A 19,935-nucleotide genomic window follows, 5' to 3' on the forward strand; every position below is an offset into this window, starting at 1 on the left:
CATGTATGCAGTTGAGGTATTTTGAGAACAAATAATAACTTGAATCATTATTTCAGACTGAATGGAAGGCAGGGATCAGATTGGAAGAGAGTTGCACAAAAAGAGTTGAGATGTGGTTGAGAAGGATATATACGTCTTATAGCAGAATTCATGATTATGGAGGTGAAAGTTTTGTTACTAGATGACCAGACATGAGGCTGCAGTAGTTAAGAAGAGCATGGACTGTGCCCCTATCGCAACGTCGACGCTTCTATGGCTTCCCCCTGCCCTGCACCCTATGGCAGAGTCCGATGTTACTTCATGGCTTACAAGTCTGGGACTTGGTACGTTACTCTGGTGGCCTGATGTCACCTTTTTTGCCTTTGCTCCCAATTATTAACAACCCTCTTTTCCCACCGGGTTTAGATCATCCAGGGGCGTTTTCTAGGTGGGTGACTAATGGTTTTTCGCAGGTGCGACACTTTTTGATTTCTCGGTCCTTTCCCACCTAGAACTCTCTTTGGGAATCACGGAATGTCCCCCCGGCGGAATTCTTTCTATACCTTCAATTGCGACACTGGCTGCTTTCGTTGCGGAGCACTTCTGCTTTCCCGTACCAGAAATGTGCCTTTGAACAGCTTTGCCAACAGCATCCGGGCGCTTCGGGCCTTATATCCCTTCTTTATGCAGCTCTGAACAGACGCTTGTCGCATACTTCTCTTTCATATGTTGTTCAGTGGGAGCGCGATCTGGGAGTGGCTGTGGATCCGGAGGACTGGAATTAGGCCTGGTCATTCATAGCTAAATGCTCATTTAATACGACCACACTGGAGGCAGCCTATAAGGTATTGTTTCGGTGGTATTGGGTTCCGGCTCGGTTGGCCCGGGCTAACCCTGCCTGTAGTGATCAATGTTTTCGGGGTTGTGGCCATCGTGGAGATGTCTTGCATATCTGGTGGTCATGCCCGAGACTGTTTCGCTTTTGGTCTCGTGTGTTTGGCCTCCTTTTCACCTTGTTCCATCTCTCCATATGCCGGGATGCCCGGTATGCCTTGCTTCATTGCCCCATACCTGGCCTCTTGGCTCACCAGCAGAAGTTGGCTTCTTATTTGTTTCTATCAGCCTTTAGTTGTTAGAGTCAGTTGCATTAATGTTTTGTACCTTATGTGCCATTGATAGCCCCTGCGTGGGCGTACTTTTTGCCCTGTTGGCGTTAGAGCACTGTTTTTCTTTTTTTTTTTCTTTTTTTTTTTCTGTGCAATTGATAGCCCCTGCGTGGGCGTGTTTTATTGCCTTTGTTTTATAATGTTTAAAAATTAATAAAAACCATTGGAATAAAGAAGGGCATGGACTACTTCAAGTGAAGAAAAGTTATATTTTGCACAAACAGTGGTGGAAGGATATAGAAATATACTAGATATGAGGAAAAAAGGAGAATAATTAGACAAAAGTAAAAAAGTGACACCAAGGCAACAACATTTTGAGACAATTTGATTTATAGTTTAATTTGCAGTTAGAAGAACATCAACAATTTGGAATTGTCTGGAATTTAAACAAAAGTTCAGTTTTGTCCAGGTTCCATTTTACATTTTCTCAAAAATTGTTAATGATTGTTAATACAGAGGAGGACAGAATGGAGTGTACAAGTAGATTCAATCTGGTGGTACTGGATGTCGTAGGTCATACTCTCCACAGGCCATACTGGACATAATCTCTACATAGCCTACACTCCTGTAATGAGAGCAAAAAGACAATGGGGGGGTCCATCAAAGCAATATAAAAGAAAGATAATCAGGAAAGGAAGTATCATTCTATGTGTTATTATAACTGGGACTCTGATGTAGAGGAAACTGACATGATGTCTTCAAGTCATGTAGCATTAAGCTCTTTGGTGCTGGTAATATCTTAGAAAGCCATTGGTGGACAGCCAGAGAGGCATGAGTACTCATTTGACCCAATCTGTATCTTCCCCTCTGCAGTTTATGTGTACTACTAACTGCTAGAATCTTATGATTAAGTATGGGCTGACAGTTTGAAATTACCAGATTTGCCAAAATGACTCTTGCTTAGTCATCCCTATTCCAATGGAATAACAATGCTCACTGCACTCTATAGATATATTTTTTTTTTCTTGCTTACTCCAAAGATTTCACTTAGTTAATATCTTTTATAGTAAAAAAGAAACTTTACTGCATGACTGGACTTAACAAACTTTGATCATGTACAACTCTGGGCTTTTGTCCCACTTGTTTTGGTCTGGCAGGCAAATTAACTGTCTTTGGGGTAACACATTAGGTAAGTAGTTACTGTTGGGATCCAGGGTTTAGTTCACACCAGGGATACTGAATGTTCAGGAATGTACATATTTTCCCCAACTTAGATTGTGAATGTGTAGGTTTAGGTTTGAGTATTTGTATGAATGTAATAGGGGCATTCCATTATGTGTAGATTGGTTGGGTTGGGGTGAATGGGTCTCATTGTGAAGCACTGCATAGTATGTTGCTATGTAAAATCATGAGAAATACTGTATATATAAAAAAAGGCATGTGTATTTATATAATTGTGTGAACGTTATTTTTCAGTTGCGCCACACAAACATCTATGAGTACAGCATCAGCTGGGGATGGGATGGAATAAATCCTGTTAGTAACAGGTCTCATGCATATTATCTGGAACGTCTTTGTAATGACTTTCAGAGAAAGGTCATTGGTCACTTCAACAGGTCAGTTGTGCAAAAGCTCCATAAAGATTACATGCACCAGTTACATAAAATGTTTTATTTCAGAAACATCACTGTTGTTTTAGAATTCCAAACTGACAACTATTTTATGTCCAAACTATGTTTGATGAAGTTGTTTTTTTATCTGTTGAATATATAAAATAATATAATATTTGTTGACAACTGATGCTTTGTTTGTTGATTAGCATGACAAATGTGCTGAACATTCCAGAGAAAACTTGGACTAGGAAGCAATTTTTCAGATATCAGAGGGATGAAGAAATTCTGGAGCATGCCAAGCACTGCCACACTCTGTAAGTTCTGCAATGTTGCGCCAAGTATGGTATTAAAGCAACAGCTGTTACTGTCCTTTCTGATTATCTGGAATACTTTGAAGGTCAGGAAAAAGAGACCCTGACTATTTACTATTGGTTGCCAATGGCTCCCACTTCTGTCTCAGCCAATGAGGAGAGGAAGTCCTGGGATAGTCGAGACTCCAGTGCACATCGCTGGATCAAGAGGGGGCTTAGGTGAGTATTAGGGGGGCTGGGGGGGGGATGCTGCACAGAGAAGGTTTATTTACCTTCATGCATAAAATGCATGAAGGTAAAAAACCTTGAGCCTTTACAACCACTTTAAGTATGATGGAATAAATGTACTGTACTTCATATATGACCTGTATATACAGAACTGAATAGATGTGCATTTTGTTTAGTCAGCCACCCCTTCCCTCCTGGAGATTTCAGTGGCAGTAAGTCCGTTCCCATCCAATGTCAGTTAGTGTCAGAATGTCCGCTATACTATTGCAGTCCCGCTACAATTCGCTGATGACTGCCATTAATAATATAAAATAATAAATAAATAAAAATTCCAGTATATATACCGCCATTTGTAGATGCTATAACTTTCACACAAACCAATTAATATACATTTATTGGGATTTTTTTAACCAAAGACATGTAGCAGAAGATCTAAATTAATGAACACATTTTATTTATTTATTTGGATATGTTTTATAGCAAAAAGTAAAAATATTGTTTTGTTTTTAATTTTAGTCTTTTTCATTTATAGCACAAAAAATAAAAAACCCAGTGATTAAATAATTACCACCAAAAGAAAAGCTCTATTTGTGTGAAAAAAAGTGTGTAAATTTAATTTGGTATACAGTGTTGCAGGATCCTGCAATTGTCAGTTAAAGAAGCTCAGCAAGTGGCAACTGGTTAATAAGAAGGCTCTATTGTGCTTCATATTGTATTAGTGGAGGCCTTTTTGGTTCCTTTCGCTCAACATAACACGTTTTTTCATACTGTCTCTGAGATATCAGTTAAAAATTTTAACACATTATGCTTATTTTCCTGTGTCACCTTAAAGTCTAGATTAGTAGATTCATTTGGATAGATATGTTAAAAAGTTTTAATAAATATGTACTTTATTTGTTCTAAAAGCCAAGGTGAACATATTTAAAAATTGTTAAGGCTGGAAAATGGGCAGTTTTTGCACTTCACTGAAAAAAATGTTTTTTATTTTTTTGATAATGTTATAATGTACATCATGCAAGCAGTTTTCATTAATATACATACAGTGAAGGAAATAAGTATTTGATCCCCTGCTGATTTTGAATATTTGCCCACTCACAAAGAAATGATCAGTCTAAAAATGGAATGGTAGGTGTATTGTAACACTGAGAGACAGAATAGCAACAACAAATTCAAAAGAAATGCATGTCTAACAAATTGTGCACTGATTTGCATGTTAATGAGGGAAATAAGTATTTGATCCCCTATCATTCAGCAGGATTTCTGGCTACCAGGTGTCTTTCATACAGGTAACAAGCTGAGATTAGAAGCAGTCTCTTAAAGGGAGTGCTGCTAATCTCATTTTGTTACCTGTATAAAAGACACCTGTCCACAGGAGCAATCAAACAATCAGATTCCAAACTCTCCACCACGGCAAAGACCAAAGAGCTGTCCAAGGATGTCAGGGACAAGATTGTAGACCTACACAAGGCTGGATTGGGCTACCAAACTATCGCCAAGCAGCTTGGTGAGAAGGTGACAACAGTTTGTGCAATCATTCGCAAATGGAAGAAACACAAAACAACTGTCAGTCTCCCTAGGTCTGGTGTACCATGCAGGATCTCACCTCGTGGAGTGTCAATGATCATGAGAACAGTGATGAATCATCCCAGAACTACACATAAGGATCTTGTCAATGATCTCCAGGCAGCTGGGACCACAGTCACCAAGAAAACAATTGGTAACACACTACGCCAACAAGGATTGAAACCCTGCAGTGCCCGCAAGGTCCCTCTGCTCAAGAAAGCACATGTCCAGGCCCGTCTGAAGTTTGCCACTGAACATCTGAATGATGCAGAGGAGGACTGGTTGAAAGTATTGTCATCAGATGAGACCAAAATCGAGCTCTTTGTCATCAACTCAACTCGCTGTGTTTGGAGGAGGAGGAATGCTGCCTATGACCCCAAGAACACCATCCCAACTGTCAAACATGCTGGTGGAAACATTCTGCTTTGGGGGTGTTTTCTGCTAAGGGAACAGGACAACTGCACTGCATCAAGGGGATGATGGACGGGGCAATGTACCATCAAATCTTGGGTGAGAATCTTCTTCTCTCAGCCAGGGCATTGAAAATGGGTTGTGGATGGGTGTTCCAGCATGACAATGACCCAAAAACACATGGCCATGGCAACAAAGGAGTGGCTCAAGAAGAAGCACATTAAGGTCCTGCAGTGGCCTAGCCAGTCTCCAGACCATAATCTGATTGATAATCTGTGGAGGGAGCTAAAAGTTCAAGTTGCCAAACGTCAGCCATCAAACCTTAATGACTTGGAGAGGATCTGCCAAGAGGAATGGGCCAAAATCCCTCCTGAGATGTGTGCAAACCTGGTGGCCAACTACAGGAAACGTCTGACCTCTGTGATTGCCAACAAGGGATTTGCCACCAGGTACTAAGTCATGTTTTGTGAAGAGGATCAAATACTTATTTCTCTCATGAACATGCAAATCAGTGCATCATTTGTTAGACATGCATTTCTTTTGAATTTTTTGTTGCTATTCTGTCTCTCAGTGTTACAATACACCTACCATTCAATTTTTAGACTGATCCTTTCTTTGTGAGTGGACAAACATTCAAAATCAGCAGGGGATCAAATACGTATTTCCTTCATTGTACTTTCCTTCAAAGTTATGTTGATGATATGGATGTAGCTTGTTGTAACCCAAACAAAATTATAGGACTAATTGCTACAGCAATAGTATTCATTCTGGTCTCATTCAAATCAGCTTTCATTGTTTTCTATAATGTGACCAAAGTGTAAATCAAAGCATATATAATCAATTTTGGTGAAATGTGAGAGATTTTTCTATGCAATGTTATTTACTTCAATGACATGTTTTTGCTGTAGTGTTAGCAGCTTCCTGGGTCAGCAATCTTTCCTACTGGATCTTCAGGAGCAAATAAAGGCTGGCAACAGACACTTAATGGTTCTTCATGGACAGCCTGGAAGTGGCAAGAGTGCACTTATGGCCAAACTGGCAGTATCAGCAACACAGTGGATTTCTGGGTAAAAAATAATAATATATACAAAATGCTATATTATTATAAATAATATTTTAAAGATATCAACATATTAATAGATAGATAGATAGATAGATAGATAGATAGATAGATAGATAAATAGATAACAGAGATTTTCTCACTTATTTCTCACCTGGTCCTGTTTAATAAGGCAATACAAAGAACAGTGGTGATCAGGGGCAGACTGACCATTTGGAAACTCGGGCACTGCCCGAGGGCCCGGGGTCAGTAGGGGGCCCCATGAGATGCCCCTGGTACCTTTTTCATAGGCTTTTTTGAGTTTGGGCAAGGACACAGGGGCCCCAGGACACAGGGGCCCCATGATCCCCTATTGCCCGGGAGCCCCATGAGTTGTCAGTCCGCCCCTGGTGGTGATGGTCCTAATTCAGAGCAGCAAATCAGATCTCACCTCTTAATTGAACTGACTAGACTATAGTGAAATCAGTTCCCTTGTGTGGCAGCATTACGCAAATCCTAACTACTTTTGTTTTTTACTACCCCTGTGAATAAGCCAAGTGTTTTTCTTTTGTCTTATAATATGACTACAATTCACAAATATATAATTTTAAAGGTTCACCCATGCTATTATTTCCTTTGATTATACAGAGACATCAGGGTTGTGACTCGCTTTATCGGAGCTACTGGTGAGAGCAGAAATATTCGTCTGTTGCTACAAAGTCTTTGTTATCAGATTGCAGATATATATGACCTGCCAACTTGCTTCTCAGAGGTAATCTCCACACATTTACATCTAGCTGTGTTATTTGTGGTCAGGGCCGGGACAAGGGGTGGGCAGGAGGGGTAGCTGCCTTGGGTGCTGTGGGGATTTGGGGGGTTGTTCTAGCAGAGGTGCATTTGGGGGGATTTGAACTAGAAGGGGGATTTGTGCTAGGAAGAGGGGGGGGGGTGATATGTGCTGGGAGAGGGGGATTTGTGCAGAAAGGGAATTTGGGATGGGAGATGATTTATGCTGAAAGGGGAAGTTTGAGGGGTAGAGTATTTGTGCTATGAGGGGGGATTTGTACTGGAAGAGGGGCAATTATTGTTTGGGGAAAATTGTGGCTTGCACAGGGAATTTATGCTTAGATGGTAAGTGTGAAAATTAGTGCTCAAATTTATTTGGGGATTTTTGCGGACACATAATACTGATACATTTTGTTTTTTGGGGGGCGCCATTTGGAATCTTTGCCTTGGGCTCTAGATGACCTTGTGCCGGCATTGTTTGTGGTTACTAGCCTTAGTATAACTAGGAACAAAGGTAAAAGAATAACTAAGATGTCTGACTGTTCTTTTCAACAAATTCCACAATACAAAACAATAAATTCATAGGATACCAAAGCAAGAACACCCTTAGCCCCTCTGACACACCTGGTTGCATGAAATTTACTGCAAACACTTATAAGAACATAAGTATAAATACATTTTAACTTGAATGTGAATTAGCACCAGGAAATATATACAAGACCATTTAGTGGTAAATTAACTCAATGTATTAGCATAAATAATGGTTTGAGCATAAATGAACACGCAAAAAGTAGGTTCAGACACAGGGATTGATTTACTAAAACTGGAGAGTGCTAAATCTGGTGCAGATGTGCATGGTAGCCAATCAGCTTCTAACTTCAGCTTGTATAGTTAAGCTGGAAACTGATTGGTTCCTATGTAGAGCATCATCAGATTATGCACTCTCCAGTTTTAGTAAATCAACCCACATTCTACTAGACAGGATAATCACTATGTCAAATTAGAATAGAGTTCTGTATCACTAGACTGAAATCAACATATAGATCAGCAAAGTTAGAAATAAATAGTGCATATAAGCATTAACTGTAATGTGTATAATAATACTATAACTAGTGTAGCGTGCATTCCAGGAGAATGGCTAGGATATGGTGCAACATCCCCAGAGAGGTACCTCTTAGCATAAGCAATAGGTAAAAGTCTCTGTGTAGTAGTTCTAAAGGGACAGTGTTTAGTCCTAACTCTTCAGCAAGGTAGTGTTGGGGCCCAGTTGTGCCATTGGTGCACATTTGAACAGTCCTAGTCAAACCTGAAGGTAGAAATAAGGCTACTAGATGGCTGTTTGGTCAGTTTCTAAAGGGCTCAGTCTCTCTAGCAGCAGATAGTAAATCCCCACAGCGGCATCTCACCATTCCCAGAGATATTGCAGTTCACCATTCGGTCACACAGAGCAATTGGTCCACTCTCTGCTCTGCACTCAGGTGACACTGGCTGTCAGCACACCTGGACTCAGTACTCCGGATTCTGCTCAGGCTGTCCTTATGCAGCAGTGGTGGTGCACACTGGGCAGCGATGTGCATCCTCCAGGCTCTCTTATGGCAAGAAGATATGTCCTGTTCAGCTTGAGAAAATGCAGCTCTTTCCCCTCCTCTTGGCAATCTCCTTATGGCAAATGCAGTAATAAAACTCTTGATTACAGTCGAGTCTCTCTGCTCTGGACTACATTTTGCACAGTGCAGTGCTGCCTGACTTATGCAGGCCATAGACGGGCCGATTATCGGCCGCATTTTTGGCCGGTAAATGAAAAATCGGTCGGCCCCATTGCCGATGCTGCCACCCATGTCCACGAAAAACGGCAATTTTTTGCGGATTTTCCAGCATGACTGATAAAACTAAACGAGAAGATCCGCACTAACGGCGTGAATATCGGCCAATTTTTCGTGCGGGCGAAAATTCAGCCGATAAATGACCCGTCTATGGCCTGCATTAGTCTATTGAACTCTTCCTGCTCAGCAGCTCCCTCCTTTTGCTGATGTAGCTGTTAACTACTTCAGCATCGCAGGTCAGCAGCTACAGAAAGCAACTGCAGCCAGTGTTTCTCTCAATGTCCATGCTTAGCCAAGCACCTAGCTACACACAATAGGCTTTTTCAACATCATGTTTGTTATTGTTTCATTTGAATTTTTTTCTAAGAAACAGTTTTTCAAAGCAACTAGGTTTTATGTAAAGACAGACCTAATTTTATTTAAATACCAGCTACAGGCATTCCCATGTACCAGCCTATACCTATATGGCTAAATTGGGTAAACACAAAATAAGGTGTGGAAGCTGTGGCATTCCAGTGTTTTGGGTGTCCTTCTGAGTGATATGGTTTTTGGCCTGGGACTGCTGCTACCCATGGGTGTACTGGTTCTTATAGGAGCCCACCAAAGCCCCTGCTAAAAATGTTCTGTATTGCTCCAAACCTACAACCAGATCCAGATGTGTGCTGGAAAATGACAACCAAAGGCATATCATAATATTCATAAGATCCTGTGGATTTAAGGCTAACAGCCACATGACATTGTATTTAAGCAACCATTATTGGTGATATAGGTTATGTCATGCTACTTTCCTCCCTCCATCTTTCATAGGCATAGTCTTTGATACATAAAGCTCACCATCATACTTACTTCAGTAGTCAGTATATTCCACAGATTATATATTTTTTTAGGTTCCTCTTCACAAGTAATGTCATAGCTTGGAATTAATGTGAATCAAATCGAATGTATTCTGATCAATAGCAATTAATGGCATGCATATTTTTAATACAAGTCTAAATGAAACTGTACAGCTGTTTGCTTTGAATGGGTTTACATACATTAATATATTGCAATTATTAAGATGTATTTTTTTTACATCTTTTGAGCTTTTATAATTATAAATAGATCTCAGTAACAGGTTTAAAAACTCTGAATGAAGTTCATATATAAGTATATATAATTCAGAATTGTTTTTTCTTCCTTTTTTTTTAGAATATTAATGGTTTAATAAATGAGTTTTCAGCAGTACTTGAGTTTATTCCTCGGAATAGACCTCTAATGGTGATCCTGGATGGTTTAGATGCATTATCAGGAAATGGCACAAACTTTTCTTGGATTCCCCGGGAACTGCCTCCACATGTCAACTTTGTTGTATCTGTTCCCAGTGGCAGCGAATCAGATTGCACCTCCTTCAAACAATTACAGGTAATACATTTTTTTATGTTTGCCTTTCTAGGACTAGAGATGTACGACCTACAAATAAAAAAGAGTTTTGTCAACAGTTCACCCAATTTCTTTCATGATCCCTAAGCTGGCAAGGTTGCCCATTTGTTGTGTTGTGTGAGGGAGAGAATGAGGAACAAAGGAAGGCAAAATATAAACAGATAAAATGTCTTTAATGTAACAACATATTTTATTTTGCAGAAACTTACGATAGAGCAAAATGTCATCCAGATACCACCACTAAGCTCAGCAGAAATAAATGAAATGATTGATTTGTGCTTGAATAGGGATCAACATAAACTTACCAGTAACCAAAGAGCAGTATTGCTTCAAGCTTGTGAAGCCTGTCCTATTCCACTGTTTGTGATCTGCTCATATACGGAGTCTCAACTATGGACATCGTATACCCCAGACTCAGATATTTATCTGTATCCGAATATCTCAAAGATGTACATTTGGATTCTAGCAAGACTGGAGAGGATACATGGAGAACAAATGGTAAAGAAAACTGCAACTTACATTTCTCTGTCTAGGAATGGCATCACACGAGAAGAGCTCCTGGACTTGTTATCTCTAGACCAAGGTGTCATGGATGAAATTAAACAATACCAGGGTGTTACAGTGCCAATATTCCCAGAAGCACTTTGGGAAAAGCTACGCAGTGACTTTGGAGTTCATTTGGTTGAGCTAAGGACAGATAATAGTTATGTTATTGACTGGGCACACAACCAGTTAAAGTCAGTTTGTTTGAATCGATATGTGAAATCAAAAGAGTATCAAATCACCCTCCACTCTGCATTTACGAACTACTACCTGGAGAGTAGTAGTCGAAATAAACTCAATAAAAGTGAGGTGCCAATGATGCCACTCTCATGGCTGGTAAAGGAAGAGAACAGGACAGTTCCTGTGTTTAACCTGCGCAAACTCCTTGGGATATCTTATCACCTGGTCCAGTCTAACCAGATTTCCAGGCTGATAACAGAGTGCATATTTAATTATGAGTACCTTCTCCATAAAGTGTGGGCTACATCTATTGTAGAAATCCAAGAAGACATAAAGGCTGCCATTAATCCTGAGAGGTAAGACAGTGAATACTAATGGTATCTAAACATTTAAAGTAAAAGAGTTTGATTACATCAACTGGTACATGCACAAGAAGTACAATAAGTAGTTTATACATTTTCATTGATATTAACATCAGGAAATTTTCATTTGCCAATTTTTATTCTTGTTTATTTCTTGTATTACAGTTAAAGCCTAACTCCAGGCAATTTAGTTTAAGTTTTGGAGAAGCAGTCATTACTGGGACAGGCTGGCAGTGACAGCAATAAAAAAAACATTATGTTCTATCCCTTCCTTATTCTACTAACAATGGTTGCTTTTGTCTATTTTAATGGATTTAAAAATGTTCTCTAACTGAACTGTATGACCTATACATGACTGTAATGTATGAACTCAGGACACCAGAACTGGATCACATATTCCCTTTTCTTTAGTAATGTAGAAAACTGTAGATTGCACACAATAATCTATTCATACAGTATAAACTAGCACAGTGGTTCCCAACATTTGTGAAACCAGAGCCTGCTAAATTCTTACCTTTCATACCCAAACAGTAAAAAAAAAAATGTGTATACTCATACAATACAATTTTTGGAATGCAAAATATGTATTCTAATGCTTTTAATGTATGAGTATAAAATGTTTTGCTTGCCTAGTGCCTACTATGTATGTTTCTTGATCTACTTACAGTCATGTATAACTGCAAGGAAGATCAAAAGGCATACATAGCTGGCACTAGGCAGGAGACACATCTGCCTAGTTGCAGATCACTTACCATGACAAGAACATGTAAGTGACAGATTACATTGAGAAGGGTGAGAAGGCTGGGCATAGGGAACAGTCCTATGTTTTTAAACACAAAGGACTATGGAAGGGCAGCGACAGTGGTGTACTGCTTGTATCAGGATGTTGCAGTCACATCCTGCACACATCTATATCTCTGGCACATGATGACTATGCCACTCTAGAATACTTTACCCATGTGTGTATTCAGTGTAGGTCTCTGTACTGTGCCTGGATTCTGTGTAATTACTCAGTCACTTGTTTACTGAGTAGCAGGAACAAGCTTTGAGAATGGGGAGTATGTGAGGGTTGATGGAGCATAATCTTACTGCAGCCTGGCAGGTGGGAAGCTATAGCCCAATGGTTGACAAACACTAAAAAAAATGTATGTGTGTCTTGGGTTTAAAAAAGGACTCCAAAACAACATAATCCAGGAGGTGCTTGGGACTTTTAGACTTGCAAGTATAATTAGATGAAGGAAAACTTCAAACAAGCACAAAACAAGATTCAAACAAGCTTTCCACCAAGATAATTTTAGCTGTTGGCAAAAAAAGTCATTTAAAGTTAAGCTACTGCATTTCAGGGGCATCGCCACCCCCCCTTCATCAGGTCTCCACAAAGGATAAAACGTGGATGCACTCATAGAAAATATTGACTTCACAGATCTATATTAGAACCAGTAATGAACTCTTCACATGGAGTAACAACTTGACAGCAGTTGCTGAGCAGAAATTGAGCATTGCAAAGAGCTCAATAGTGTATCTAATATTGATCTGTGAAGTCAGTGTTTTCTTTGAGTACATCCTAGTTTCATCCTGAGCTGAGTCATGTATGCAATGCATGCAGTTGCAGTGCGTTTGTCAGAAAAATTGGGGTGAATAGAAGCAGTGAGGAGGCATCACATTGCTTCCTCACCGTCTGTCAGTAGTGTCCGAAGCACAATTCGAAAGATTATCAGACTTCAGAGGAAAGGGAGATTTAGGCGCACATCTGAGGCTAGGTTCACACTAACCTCCACGCTGCAGGCTGGTTGGGGGTGCAGGAATCTATGTGATTCCTGCACCCACAGCCGCATTGAGGTTCTCTTGTGAGCTCCCCGATGGGGAAAGCCATTCATTCTCAATGGCACCCCCAAGCATCGCATCCTGCAGTGTGATCGAGCCACGATCGTGGGTGCGGGAGACGCACAGAAACCACATGGTCAAAAAGACCATACACCTTTTTCCTGCATGAAACACGGGCATAGCAGCCCAATCATGAATAGGCTGCAGTTCCCGCATTAGTGTAAACTGGGCCTAAATCTACCCTAAGGATAACTATTGCTTGTACCCCTTTAATTTCTACTTTCCTGCCTCCCTTCCATTTTTCCTTTTTCTCCAATTTTGAACAATAATGTTTTATACTGCAGTATACCATTTCAACTTGTGCAAATGTATATTTCCACCTTTGCAGCCCAATTCGAGAATCTACCACTCTATATTTATTATGTGTTCCCATGTACACAGCATACCTAAAAATAAAAAGAATCTTACCTTTCTAGTTGTTTCTTGAACATGATTATACAAAAGAGTCTATAGGCAGCTTGTAGCATTCAGAATAACTTGTAATGTGCATATATAACATATACATTGTGCCTGCAAAGGTTGAAATACACTTTGTCATCTTTTTTTTCATTATACTGTTTTTGGTCTAGAGAGCTTTTACTAGCTGTGACTATCAGTTGGCCAATGGTAAATTGTAAAATAGTCGGCTTGTCAGTATGCTTGTTATCCTCCTAAGCATCACACCCCGGTGACATATTCTACCTAACAGACCATCGCTTGATTTGAATCTGCTTTCTGAAACTCTTCAGTTGTCTACTAAAGTTTTGCTGACAGATCCCTGTCAACTGGCTTCTCAGCTGAAAGGACGACTCCACCAGATAGAAGTTTTAGATAAGCCTGTTGCTCCAGGTAAGATATATATGTTTTTATGATATCTACACAAAAGTAAATAAAACCTTCGTAAACTGATTACATGTATTCCTGTGAGTTGGCAGAGGTCTCATTCTTAATATAATGACATATGCAAATCATATGATTAAATGATATACAGATCATGTGCATAAAGGAAAATAGCACAAATGGTTAACGATTCATTTCAGTAAAGCTGTATTGTAGGAGTGTCTATCTTAATTAGCAGTGTGGATTTGATTATCATCCTTTTTTTACCTGTTTATTCATTAGCTATGGTATAAATTTCTTAAGCCGGCCATAAACGGATTGAATCTTGGCCGGTTTAGCAGGAACTGGCCAAGATTCAAACCATGTATTGGCATGTTGAATGTACCCAAGTTGATCGATTGATGATTATGTTGTATTTGTATCCCTTATTTACTATTTCATGTAGTCAGGAAAGTCTTTGGTAGCCTGTATACTAGTAGTCATGGAACTACATGGAAGTCCAGGTTCTTGTTATTAGGGCTTACTGCTGTTTGCTGAAATTTGTAGTTGTGCACTGGTTACTGTTACATGCATCAGCACAGCACTGGAGCAATCCATGATACCTGAAGTCACATCATATACTAAAACTATTCTATTTCTTGATCTTAGGTGATCCTAGAAAATATCCTTTACTGCCGTCGTTGCTATCTCAGTGCCAACAGTCCTCAATAGCCACATTTTTGCCTTCCTTCACCTGTCTTCTGCCCCCAGGGGGAATTCCCTGTGACACAATAGCTGGTATGTTTTTCTTCAATGTGTCTGCATGCATTTTCTATGTATTTGAATTAATTTCCTATATGGTATAGCCAAATGCATTTAAAATGATAAAACACAGTTTTCCTCCTGTTTGTCAAAAAATCAGAGCCACATACACATATGTTTTTAATGCGCATATTCATAGAGTTTTATTAGATGCTACCTTGAATGCACTCAAATCCAAGAACATCAAATAAAAAAATACAGGTTTTCTAATTGGTAGTTTAATCCTCCATCGAAGGAATTTTGAAGTTACAACATAGACCCATTAGGTACCCATTAGACCAGCAGATATGGTACTCAACTAACATCTATGGGCATTACCATAACTATAGATATGTGATGTCAATCAGTAGATTTAATCACTGGAAGATCTTGTGTGAGAAAGATGTCCTAAGCATGCAAATCTGACACCAGCCTTATCTCAAGTAAAAACGACAATTGTCCTGGTAATTTCCTTGCATACAGTTGTATTTTCCTCCTGAGATTGGCTGGGTAGGGAATGTCTTCCCAGGTCACAGTGGGGGAGATTTACTAAAATGGGTGCATTCAGAATCTGGTGCAGCTGTGCATGGTAGCCAGTCAGCTTCTAACTTCAGTTTGTTCAATTAATCTTTGACAATATAACCTGGAAGCTGATTGGTTTCTTTGCAGAGCTGCACTAGATTGTGCACGATGCAGTTTTAGTAAATAACCCCCGTGTGTACAACAATTACCTCTTGTCTATGGGTATCCTAAACTGGCATCCTTCACACTTTTAGTTTTGCCTTCCTTTGAACCAGCACTGTTATAATTAGGAATAGTTCATTTACCAGGTTTTGTCTAACTATGTAGAACTGCTGTTACTGAAACTCAAGATGAGATGTAACCAGGGATGAGCTCAGGCAGGTACAGACATGAGTCTAAACCCAGTTGAGCTATCCTGCCAGGAAGCAGTCAACGAGGACAGCCAATCATAGGTAGCAGAGGCATTACCTGCCCCGTAGCTGTATGTCCGCATCTATACATGCTCCTTGTATACGCCGTGCGGCTATGGAGTATACCTCTGCTGCCTATGATTGGCTGATCACTTTTACAGCTTCCTGGAGAAATAGATCAGGCGGGTTTGGACTCCATACACGTCCAAGCTCATCCTTAGATGTAACAAATCTCTGCGTGAGGAATGTTTAGCAATATTATTGCACCTGTGCCTAGTTGTCAGGTTAGTTTTCTATCATATTTAAATATTTATTCAGAAAGTTTGGTGTTAAAGTGCTATCATTTTTGCTAATATTACACAATATTTAGTGACTAGTTATTTAAATGGAACTCTTAATATTTTTTTTCAAATCACAATATATAAAAGGGTCCTTTCAGATGAGCGTCCCCATCTGATCCACCTGACAGTTTTTTAGGTAGATATGAATGGAAGCTTAATGCTTTGGGCAGGCAGTTTATGGGCAGGCAGAAGTAAACCTACATGTGCCTGGTTTATTTAACAGTAAAAATCTTCATTAAAAGTTTACAAAATGCAATACAGTACTGGTTATTAAAAGCGTCACCACAGTTCAAATATCATACATGAGTATAGTATAATTAGAATTAAAAATTTGTAAAAAACCCCACAGAGAGCAAGGTTCGGGGCGGGGGTGGGGGATCACAAAAGTATCATCTTTTTTGTTTTGCTCTGTTCCAGCAGGGAATCTGTTCACAGGTTCTCTCCTGATCAGAATAGACATGGATTATGTGAAAGGGGATTAACAGTAAAATTTTAAAAATAAACTGTACCTTTAATCACTGAGCTCCAGGTAAGTAACTTGGCCTATATTGAGATAATGTCATCAGTCTGCTGTAGGCAGGAAGATGTATTAACAATGTACTTATTCAGGCTCTATGCACACTAGCATTTTTTAATCTCCTAGAAGCTGTTATCAGCATATTTTTTTCTGCTCCTAGGAAGCTAAATAGTGTTATCCTATGTGTCCATGCACACTACTTTATGCTATTAGCATTTTCTGAGCTTCAGCGTCTTGTTTTTGGAGTGTTTTTCCAGCAGAAAAAAATGCTAAATGTTCCTAAATGGTAATAAAATGCTCCTAACAGCTTTTTTGTAGCTTTTTTTCCCTCTACATGTACTGTACAAATGCTAATTAAACACTAATGCTCCTAAATGCTCCTAAACACTTCTGAATGCTACTAAAACGCTAATAAATTGCTACTAAAAACGGTATTACCAGTGTTTTTTATTCAGCATTTTTTGAGCTTAAAAATACGCTAGTGTGCATGGAGCCTCTGACCATAAACTTTGTGAATTTGTAGCAATACATAAAGAGTCAATCTGCAGTAGTGGTGTGCAGATCTGTGTCACACATTTGTGAATTGCACAAGCACCAACTGGGTACACACAGAACGAAAATTCCGATCTGCGTGTAGCCCTCCTGGATCAACAGAAGCCTATTGAAAAAACCTGTGTTCAATTAGCCGCTGCAGCTAATGGCTACAGCACTAATCTGTGTATTCTGACACTAGAGGGGTCTCCGCTGTCAGAATGCCATAGGAAAGTGGGGAGATTCTTGCATCTGGTCTCGCTTGTGTGGATACAGGAGTCTGTGAGGTCTTTTTTTCTTTGAATAACAAAAAATGAACGGTGTACCCTTTAAATAATTCCCCAATTGCACCTAAACACTTTTCACCCCAAAAAGTGTATCATCCAAATATATATATATATATATAAAGTGCTAATATACTAAATAACACTAATAAATAAATACTACTGTCCAAAAATGATATTGTCCACAATAAAAAATAAAATATCTTTTATATTTTATTTTTTATTGTGGACAATATAATTTTTGGACAGTAGTATTTATTTATTTATTTATTAGTGTTATTTAGTATATTAGCACTTTTTTTTTCTTTGAGCCCACTGGCTGAACAAAAAGAACTTAGCATGTACCCAGCTTGAGCCTTCATCTCAGTCCAGGTTGACCATAAATAATGTCTGAACAAGGATGGCGCTGTCCTCCTGATGACAGTAGCAGATGAAGGCACTGTCAGAAGGAGTATGGCAATCTCTGTGAGGGGTAATAAATACCTGTAAGCATTACACTTACCCATTACTTAGCATGCAAACAAAATAATATTTCTGGCCAACTGTAAGCCCTTTTGTGATCCTAATGTATTTGGTCATTTTATTTTTGCACAGGCCACACAGGCAGCATCACTGCAGTTGCAGAAACTCAGATTGGCCTCCAGGCAATCACAGCATCTAGAGATGGCACCTTAAAAGTCTGGGATTTGGAGGCTGGCAAAGCAATATTCACCCTCCATGGAGTTGGAAAGAAAATTGACTCTATCACTGTGGGCATGCAGAATAAAATAGTTGCAATTACTGAGGACCACGGCTTCCAAGTATGGGACATGTGCCATAAAAAATTAGTGTATGCGCTGCATGATTGTTTAGATGCTCCAATTCTCACCACTGCCATGGACGGGCAGCTCCTTCTGGCATTTTTTGATGGAAGCCATCTGGTTAAGGTTAGTTGTCCATTATTTTACCAGGGCTGTTATCTTTGACAAATGTAAAGTTTGTTGCATTTAGGCAGCACATTTATTTTCTATATGCTGATAATAGCCCACAATGCACAAAAATTATATGATAATTTTTTTTTAATAAAAAAAAGGTGCACCACAACCCACAGAGGTATTGTGTGTGCATTGTGGTGTGCTAAAATTCAGCACACACTGCATGTTACCACAACCCAAAGGTGTTTGTGCCACACTGTCCAAGTGTCAGAATGACCACCTCATGAAGCATACTTCTCAACTGTCTGAGATGGAAGAACACCTTTTAACACAAAATATGAAGAAAAAAGACACACCCCTGACACCCAGAATTAATACACACAAATTATTGGTTTACCAACAAGTGCTTTGGCCCTACTTAATTTTAGTGGTCAAATTAAAAATCAGTAAGTCAGTTACACTGAAAAGTAAATATACAAAGTATGTACTATTTACATTTTTACATTAATGCCAAAACCAAGTGTTGATAGTATTACAGCGTACCTGTCCTTAGATGTGGTGGTTGAATTTGTTTTTTTTTAACCCAGTAATCCTGTCATTAACTCATCTCCCACTGCAGGGTGAAAACTGTATTGAGTAGGACAGGTAGTGTACTTGGACCATATAACACTTCCTTCTTTTCTCCATAACAAGGGGGGGGGGGGGGGGGTTCTTTGTAATCCACGAAGAAAGCCAGTAACAATGTAAACTGAAAAAGAGACCAAAGCACAGAAGATCATCAGCTCAAAACAATTCTGGATGGATGAATGTCAAACAGATATAAGAAACCCCTATATAAGAGAAATGTGTTTGTAGGGTTTATATACTCTTTAAATTAATTATAGTGTTGTTTTTCCTTTAAGATATAAGTATACAGTATATCTCTAGTGATACCAGTTTTTAGAAAACTGGTTCCACACATGCATGTACTTGTATTAATATACAGATCTGTATATTTTAGGTATTTGACTTGGCAGACTCTTGCAAACTGATCTGTCAGGTGGACATTCCTGCAGATGAAACTCCTGTTCATAAAAATTACTCCATACTGGTCTCTAAAAATTCAGTGAAAGACTACATTGTGTTCGCCTACAGGTAAGTGCAGAGTGCTTATACTGAGGAAAGCTGAAGCTGCCATTTCAGCAACATAAAAGTCAGAATGTGAAAAACACAGTAATGTATACCGTTGGTCAGAAAGTATTCGTATTATTCATAAGTGCGTGCTTTACATACAATCCAATGTTATTTTATATATTGTGGTTCCAGCTATTTCATTTTCTTGAATTATTTTCAGAGTACGTTTTGTATCATTTTTCTAATGTATATTTGTAATAAGTTACCATTCCCAGAGTACAATAGTTTAACCTTATATTTTGAACATATTGGTAAAGTAAAGAACACTGGAATATAGGTAACAGCTGTCCCTTTCTACAACCTGCACTACAGAACAAATGATTGAGTCAGGTCAGTATCTGACTCAAATGATTCAGTCAGGTCAGTGAGCGAATCTGGATGGGTTTGATTTGCAGGG

General features: G+C 39.2%; 1 protein-coding gene across 1 annotated transcript in view; it reads left to right on the forward strand.

The window, feature by feature from the left end:
- The window catches only part of LOC149469200 (uncharacterized), a 119,670-nt gene that overhangs the window by 47,319 nt on the left and 52,416 nt on the right, over positions 1 to 19,935 (forward strand). The window contains exons 12-21 of the mRNA XM_089669638.1: positions 2,562 to 2,701; positions 2,905 to 3,012; positions 6,120 to 6,278; positions 6,899 to 7,022; positions 10,048 to 10,260; positions 10,480 to 11,357; positions 13,936 to 14,075; positions 14,715 to 14,843; positions 18,046 to 18,377; positions 19,366 to 19,499. Coding sequence (XP_089525764.1) covers positions 2,562 to 2,701; positions 2,905 to 3,012; positions 6,120 to 6,278; positions 6,899 to 7,022; positions 10,048 to 10,260; positions 10,480 to 11,357; positions 13,936 to 14,075; positions 14,715 to 14,843; positions 18,046 to 18,377; positions 19,366 to 19,499 — 2,357 coding nt within the window. The remainder of the gene's footprint in view (positions 1 to 2,561; positions 2,702 to 2,904; positions 3,013 to 6,119; positions 6,279 to 6,898; positions 7,023 to 10,047; positions 10,261 to 10,479; positions 11,358 to 13,935; positions 14,076 to 14,714; positions 14,844 to 18,045; positions 18,378 to 19,365; positions 19,500 to 19,935) is intronic.

This window comes from Staurois parvus, unplaced genomic scaffold (assembly GCF_062004578.1).
Source record: "Staurois parvus isolate SC_StPar_1 unplaced genomic scaffold, SC_StPar_1.0 ptg000080l, whole genome shotgun sequence".
Lineage (NCBI taxonomy): Eukaryota > Metazoa > Chordata > Amphibia > Anura > Ranidae > Staurois > Staurois parvus.